General features: G+C 42.6%; 1 protein-coding gene across 4 annotated transcripts in view; it reads left to right on the top strand.

The window, feature by feature from the left end:
* The first annotated feature begins 277 nt into the window (after positions 1 to 277).
* Positions 278 to 8628, top strand: part of LOC123758545 (uncharacterized) — a 51631-nt gene continuing 43280 nt past the window's right edge. The window contains exon 1 of one of the 4 annotated variants that reach the window (XM_069322424.1): positions 278 to 1131. In XM_069322424.1, the coding sequence (XP_069178525.1) occupies positions 1036 to 1131 (96 nt within the window). In that variant the 5' untranslated portion in view covers positions 278 to 1035. The remainder of the gene's footprint in view (positions 1132 to 8628) is intronic. The other 3 variants (XR_011228044.1, XR_011228043.1, XM_069322425.1) reach the window with 3 other exon arrangements.

Raw genomic sequence — 8628 nt, 5'->3', positions numbered from 1 at the left:
TAATAAGGTGTAATTAAAAGAAATGTACATAAAAGAAAACTGAATTATAGTAGTAAATCGGTGACGCTCTGTTAGGTACACTGCACACATCATTGGAACAGCCATACATGGTCATCCCCCCCCATTAGACGCCACTAACCCCTCCCCCCCCCCCCACCACCAACATGAATAAACAAGCATTAACAAATATCTTATACAAGCACACTACAGCATGCTACATTTAACTCGAATATATATTAGAGAATGAACAAATACCACAAGGGCCGTGACGAGGATTCGAACCTGCAACAGAGCATATCCCAGACGCTGCTTTAATCAAGGGCCCTTGTGGATTTGTTCATTTGATTCACCACTCAATTGTGATTTCTGTTATATTAGGGAACAAATGGACAATGCTAATATCCTAGTAACTGAGGAAAGAATATATGAACATAAATGCTTTAGTGATAAATGTCAGAATCGAGCATTGATTCGTAAAGAGTACAAAATTCTCGGCCAATATCGATGGGTGTAACTGCGTTGTCTTGGGGATCTTTAGGAGGTTGATCTTTAATACAATGTCGTCGACGGGGGTTAGTCTAGACTTTGAAGTGTTTATGGCGCATTGCCACCCCTTGATGGGTCGCAGTGACGGTGGGCAGGCTTGTGATCTGTCTTGATTACTTTCCTGCGATCTTTTGTGCAGTGACTTGAGCTTGCTAGTGCTTTACCCGACAATGCCAATTATTCGGAGGCCCTCCATCTTCTCCAGGGTATGTTTAGGATGAGTGGGGCTGACCTAGTGCAATGCGCCCTGCCAACTATCACAAAATTGGTCGTTGTGGACGAGCAACTTCAAGTACAGGGTCTGCAGTCTGGTCAGTGGTTCCGTTTTCTGTCAGGATTGGGTTGGTTGGAGGTTTTGGGGGAAGTATGGTATTTTCCTCGGCTGAAGTCGTGGTGTTTTGTGGAGCGAGGACTTCTGCATCAATCTGTATCACCCCTTTGTATGTATGTACTTTAACTAAATAAACATTTGAATTTGACTAGGAGAAAATGGAGCAGTGTAAGAGCAGAGGAGGAGGGACAGATACTAGGAAGACCATTGTGAGGAAGATAGTCAGCAAAGTCACGATCATCTTTGGCCTTCAGGTAAGCGGCTTGTACACAGGCAGTGACTTGTTCGTATGAGAGGTTCTGAAGAGGAGAATAAGGTGGTGGAGAGGACCGAGTTTGTTGTGCAGTAGTAGAGGGGGATGGTGGTGATGGGAAGCATTAAGACACTGGCATAGAACATAGTTGGCTGATGCTGTTTGGTAATGTGATGGGTTGTGGGAGGTTGAGGAAAAATGAGGGTGTGCATGAGTGAGAGGTTGGTTAGTACAAAGTTTTTTGATAAATCTTGCCCTCTGAAAAAAACTCAACTGCTGAATGAGCACCATGGCAATTAGTGCATTTTAGGGTGTGGGCAGAGCACAGAGTATAAAAATGGCCTTCTGCAGAGCATTTAGAGCAAATTTGTAGTTCTGCATTTGCGTGTTTCGTGACTTCAATTGTAACATTTGAAACATTACAGCAGAGGAAGTCAACTGGACTAATGAGGTAGGGAGGAGTGGTGCTGGTGTTGAGGATTTTAATTTGATGCAAGAGTTTTTGAGCTTCTGCAGGTGAGGAACATTGTATCTTAGTGTTTAGTACAAGGCACTGGGTTTAAAACACACACACACACACACACACACACACACACACCCCACACAACCCCTCCCCTCCCCTCCCCTCCCCTCCCCTACCAACCTCACATGATCTGTGGAAGGGCCTTCAGATACAATCACGCGCAACACCACCTTTTTTTTTTAACACATTTTAGTACAACTGCATTTGGGCAGCTACCCCAGACTATATGAAGGGAGTACAGCATGTCAAAAAAAACTGTCTACGTGATGCTAAAAATCCCCATCACACGAGAGGGTTGTCATACAAAGGCATGTGATCAGTAGTCTACACCGGCAAACTCTGGTTGCATTGAGGATATCATTATGGACAAAGTAAATAAAGTAATTTCAAAGCTCCAGGTACCTCATACCGAGTCACCTGTGGTTGATCGTTCGACGAATCCCTGAACTATATGTTTAACACGTGTCTAACCCTGTCCATGGACACAAGAAAATGTATATATGCTGGTTAGTATTGTAAATGTGTGGCTACGTTTGTGGTAGAAAACAATAATAAAAAAAAACTCATGCCAACGAGTCTGATAACTAGTCATGCGGTAATGTAGTGTGGGAGATCATGCCGCAGTTCCGGTTTAAGGGTGTTGCTCTGTCTTTGGGGTCCAGCGGCCCAGCCACAAGGCATGGGTCTCATAGGCCCCTCAGCAGTAACCCTAAAATATTAGATCCTAAAAACAACTAATCATGTATGTTAATTAAAATAGATGGTTCATCAAAATAAAGTGGAGACATAAACAATACAGAAATATTAAAACATGCAATAAAATAAAATCGCAATCATGCCAAATATTATTCTCTAGTGTGGGGAACCAACCTGTGAGATTTATTTAATTTATATGAATTTAGTGTTTATTTACGCTAATATATATATTTCAATAGCAAATTGTATGATATTTAGCGGATTATATTTCTGCAATATTCTCACAAATAGACTCCTTGCACATTAGGGGGGGGGGGTGGGGAAGGGGGTTATATTATATTTATATATGCAGCTATTAAAACTACAGTATTCATCTACATATATAAATGATGAAAATTGTGAGGTCTTGCCTTATTGTACGGTTGGCCTGGTCCACCAGGTATAAACAAGGATGACGACAATAATCCTCGTTGAGGCTAGCATCAGCCCCATATACTGGTTTACTAGGATTAATTCTTGCTTCCTCTTAAATTGTTCCTGTCAAAGGACACTTGCTATAATGCCCCCCCCCCCCCCCCCAAAAAAAAATATATATATGTATGTATAAGTATATTTTGGTAGCAGTCTTTCCTGTAGACATATAATATTAAATATGACCGAAAAAGTAACATTAATAATTCTAACACGAATTTTCTCTTATGTTACTTTTCACTATTGATGGTAATTGAAAAATCAATTCTCCAAAATTCATTTTTATTTCTAGTCTGATACACTTGAGCGCGTTTCGGAAAACTTATTACATTTTCAGACTTTAGTTTACACACAACTGTAACTGAATAGAGCTTAAACATCTTCGATTTCTTGTACCTGCATTTGGGTGAGGTTGACATGTTACAAAAGTTTTGGATGAGGTGAAAACAAACTTTCAACACAAGACAGAACACGAAACAATGGTTATTGAAAGGAAGTAATTGCAGAGGGCCTATTGGCCCATATTTCTTGATGCTTCTATATTGGAGCGGAGTCTTGAAGTGGGTAGAATATAGTTGTGCATTAATTGGGTGTTGATTGCTGGTGTTGACTTCTTGATGTGTAGTGCCTCGCAGATGTCAAGCCGCCTGCTATCGCTGTATCTATCGATGATTTCTGTGTTTGCTAAGATTTCTCTGGTGATGGTTTGGTTGTAGGAAGAGATTATATGTTCCTTAATGGAGCCCTGTTGCTTATGCATCGTTAAACGCCTGGAGAGAGATGTTGTTGTCTTGCCTATATACTGAGTTTTTTGAGGCTTACAATCCCCAAGAGGGCATTTGAAGGCATATACGACGTTGGTCTCAAAGCGTTCTGCTTTGTGTCTGGAGAGTTTCTCATGAGTAGGCTGGCCTTTTTTTTTGGTTTTATAGTAAATCGTCAGTTGTATCTTCCGATTTTCGTCTGTAGGGATAACGTTTCTATTAACAATATCTTTCAGGACCCTTTCCTCCATTTTATGAGCTGTGGAAAAGAAGTTCCTGTAAAATAGTCTAATAGGGGGTATAGGTGTTGTGTTAGTTGTCTCTTCGGAGGTTGCATGGCTTTTCACTTTCCTTCTTACGATGTCTTCAATGAAACCATTGGAGAAGCCGTTGTTGACTAGGACCTGCCTTACCCTACAGAGTTCTTCGTCGACTTGCTTCCATTCTGAGCTGTGGCTGAGAGCACGGTCGACATAAGCGTTAACACTCCTCTTATACCTGTCTGGGCAGTCACTGTTGGCATTTAGGCACATTCCTATGTTCGTTTCCTTAGTGTAGACTGCAGTGTGGAAACCTCCGCTCCTTTCCATGACTGTTACATCTAGAAAGGGCAGCTTCCCATCCTTCTGCATCTCTTAAGTGAAATTGTGTTGGGTTTCACTTACCTAGATCTAATTCAACTTCAAACTTGTTACATGTTAATTTGGCTGCAATGTCTGTCTCGTTATGATGGGTTATATTTGTGTGAAGGTATCCATACAAAGGAGATAAGAGACCCTTTACTCTGTGCATCAATTAGGTCATTTATAATTGGGAGTATGAGGTTCTTGCTGTCGATCTTCCAAGAGAAGTTTTAGATTGCTTGAAGAGCAGACTTTGAATCACAGAATATTATTCCTCCTCCAATGTTTTTTAATGTACTGGTAGCTAAGTGTAATACTGCTAGTTCTGCTTGTGTGGAGGTCAGCCAGTTGTTTAACCTGACACTGACAGTCTTTGTGCATATATTATTTCTATAAAACCTACGTGCTGCTCCAGTCCGTCCAGTAGAAGATTGGACTGAACCGTCGGTGTACACACAGTGCTCGTGAGATCTTACTCTCGATGGAGGAGGCAATTGTTTAAAAGAGTGACAGCTTAAGAGCAAGATTCTCATTATCTTGGTGACAGGTGTGTGATACTTGAATGGTGGGGTACAGATAAAGAGGAATATCAGACAGGTAGATTGCACTTAAAAGGAATGTTAAGTTTAAGGAGATTGTAAGCATTGTTGCTCAGCCAATTATCATAAAAGGAGTGAGTTGGTATGTCGGCACCAGTCAAAAGGGTGTTAACAGCACTAAATAATTTCTGAGAAATGCAGATGTAGGATCTCATGACTTTAAGGCAAAAAGTGGTGTTGACTTGCATTATTCTCTCTAGTATGGTTGGAAGCTTCAGTTCTTCCCGCATGTTGATTCACATGATTCTTGTGCATCTTGGAGCACCAAGAATTATCCTCATGGCCTCATTCTGTACTACTACAAGTTTGTCCAACAGGGGGGGGAAATTAAGTGCAGAGCATTATCAACGAGATCTAACGAACATCATATAGAATAGTCTAGCATATTTAATATTGATACCAATATTCTTACCGGTAAGTGTTCTCAATGGTTTAGCCTTTCTTTTAACCTACGGTTAAAACCAGGCTGTGACTCATACGTCAGGCTGCGAGCAGCCGCGTCCAACAGCCTGGTTGATCAGTCCAGCAACCAGGAAGCCTGGTCGACGACCGGGCCGCGGGGACGCTAATCCCCGGAAGCACTTCAAGGTAACGCTGTAGATCATTTACAATGTCACTGTTAATACCAACTCCAAGGTATTTGTGCTGCCTACACGTTCAATGTTCAGGTTGTTGACCTTGCAAGTTATAGGGACATAGTTTTCTCTTGGGGATGGAGAACTCTGGATTTAGAGATAACAAGACCACATTCAATGCTTTTAGCAGCCAATGAATCGAGTAGAGCTTGCAGTCTAGTTTGGGTGTTTGCAATATTGCATATATCATCGGCATAACAAATGACGGCTTCGTCAGGTAGTGTGGAATATCAATTAATTTATGCATCAGAACATTGAACAGTGTAGGACTTAGCCCTCCACCCTGGGGTGTACCCAACTCAAAGGGTGCACAGAGTTTACTTTTGACCCCCTTGAAAAGGACTGAGGCGGGTCTGTTACTCGGTAACTCCTGAGCCATGTCAACAGTCTTCCCTTAACTCCAAAAAGAGGCTAGCTGTTCTAGGATTATTTCTCTGTTTGCTGTATCAAAGGCAGTTTGGAGATCAATAAATGCCGCCTGAGAGTTTGGTCCCTCTATGATAAAATACTCAAAGCAAGTTTGTGTGCTTCTTCCAGGAAGGAAACCATGCAGGTTAGGGGCAAGGTGGGGCTTGATTTGAAACATTAGTCTGTCGAGAATAATTCTCTCAAGAACTTTACACATTCAAGACGTCAGAGAAATGGGTCTAAATTTTTGTGAATTAGGCTTGGGTATGGGTATTAAGAGTCCGTGTTCAGCGGTCAGGTAAGACACCCTGCCTTAGACTTTGATTAAACAGTTCTATCAAAGGGCTATTTGGCAGCTCGGCAAGTACTCTTATGGTGTTGTATGTGATGCCATCCTCTCTAGGAGAGGTAGCCTTACCTTTCTTGAGTGCATTTTTAATTTCAAAAGGGGGTTATGCCATGGATATCATCAGGCCCTATTTCACTACAGGCAATTTCAATATTGAAGTTAAGATTTATTTTAGTACTAGCCAGATAGTTTTGCACATCTAGAAGCAGGCTGCTTATACTAGCAGTGCTTGCATATTGTTGAAGCAGCATGTCGGCATAGTCTACAGGTGAATGGTGATAAAGTTGACGACTGCTAGGACGAGAAATCTTTTTAATTTTATTCCACATTTGGATGAGGATGTTGCATGATTGATGCCTTGCAGAAACTGTTCCCAGTGCTGGTTAGACACCTGTTCCTTTAGCTCTCTCAACTCTCGGCTGGCTTTAAGAAATATGTTGAGGGTGTCGGCTGTTTTGTTTTATACTGCTCCACTAGGAATAGAACTGTCATGCAGGGGCTTAAGGCGTGAGTCGGTGAACCACTTCTGTCCCTTCCTCACTGTTTTGGGTCTTGTGGATTTTACAACATTGTTATAAAAAGCGGTTACTTCAGTGACCAGGTCCTCATATAATGCATTGACGGTAGTAAAGCAGTAAGTGTTATACCATTCAGAAATGCAGAATTTGAAGAGCATGTGTAAATTTTCAGGGATGTTATTTTTTTTCAAAGCTTAGGGGTTTGACATTATTGATAGTGATCACTTTGCCATATTCAGATCATACACTAACTAATTCATGAAGAATTGATCCTCCGACAGCATTATCAATGAGACCGTGACCAATGACATAATCAAGCCTGCCACCCATGAGGTGTGTGACGTTAAGAGTTAAAGTTGAATACAAACATGTTATTATCTCAAGTATTTTACAAAGACTGCCATTCCTGTTTGTTTTGGTGTCACCCAGGCTAGTGGGTCTAGCATTAAAATCACCCATTACAATGGTTTGAGAGCTGCTGGTAACTTTTGGAAGAGGCTTCCACCATTTGATCGCACCTTACATATACATTAACTAAGTTAAGAAACCCGGGTGCTGTAGCAATCTGAAACTGCTGATAATGAGTGGTCACTTTTGTGGTTTTTAACATGTTTACACACTAGGTTACTTTTAACATGCGTCAAGATACCGACATGTGAACCAACATTTGAGGAAAGCTACATAACCTGGGAGTTTGGGTGGCGTTTATGTTTTGTTTGCAGTGTATGGTTCCTGCAGGCACAGTACATCAATGTTGTTGGCACCAGCGTACATCATTAGATCAAACGGCCTCCTTCGCACGCTTCTCACATTCCACGTGATTAATGTAAGTGTTGGTCGTGGGTAATGGTGTTCATGAACCTGACGAAGAGAAGGTGTTTAAAAGATTCACAATTTGTAGACAATTGCTTACAAATGCCAATTGTTCAGTCATTAATGGCAGAGTTCTTTCACCTGTTTCAAGATCAGCTGGTTGCCTGCAATTTTCCTACCATTTACAATCATTTCATGTTCGTCAGGAATCGTACACACACAAGCGGTATTGTTTGAATGAGTTCTCGAGTGAATTTGTTAAATACAGCTAAGACACACGGGTTTTCATAGGTTTCACTCGCCACAGCGGTACTTACAGCACTGGAGGAGGCGTAAAGACTTGCTTGAGACGTGTCAGCATTTACAGTCACTGGAAGAAATTTCACTAGACACGGACGTTCACGTTCACTCCTCGGCCTGGCGAGATGATCGCTTGAACACTGTCTCGGGTCGTCCATGTTGATCTTAGCATAAATGTCGACCATTTTCAATCTTCGTGAGTGTTTCTTGGAGCTTATTGACGGTAATTTCTATTTTATTCATGCGAGCTGGAAGTTCTGCCACCTCCCTCTGCAGGCTGGCGTCAGGCTTCCAGGGTAGGCAAGGGAAGGTTGTCAGGCTGTTGGCGTCAGGAACGGTGGTAGGGTCATCCCGGGTGGGGGGGGGGGGGTTAGGTGTAGTGGTGGGGCAACCCCGGGTGGGGGGGGGGGCGGGTAGGTGTAGTGGTGGGGCCACCCAAGGTTAGGGGGGGGGGGGGGTAGGTGTAATAATGGGGCCACCCAAGGTGGGGGGGGGGTACTGGGGTGGTGGAGGGTTGCCCCACTGTGCTGTGCGGGGGAGGCCGCTTGACACAGTCCTTGTGCCAGGCAGTCACACCCTCCCGCAAGCACCTGGAACATTTGTGCTGGTGACTGAGGATGGTTCTCATCGGTCCAAGGGCGTGGTCTTTATTGGGGCAGTCTTTAGTGAGATGATTGGCTGCACAGAAGGCACAGGTTCCTGAAGATTGACAGTGCTTGGCTACTGTGACCAAAGTGTTGAGTGCCTTGGTACCCGAAAGTCCGAAGAAAATGGAATGTTTACGAAAAATTACGTAAAA

This window comes from Procambarus clarkii, chromosome 11 (genome assembly GCF_040958095.1).
Source record: "Procambarus clarkii isolate CNS0578487 chromosome 11, FALCON_Pclarkii_2.0, whole genome shotgun sequence".
Lineage (NCBI taxonomy): Eukaryota > Metazoa > Arthropoda > Malacostraca > Decapoda > Cambaridae > Procambarus > Procambarus clarkii.
This window is presented reverse-complemented; position numbering and strand designations above follow the sequence as displayed.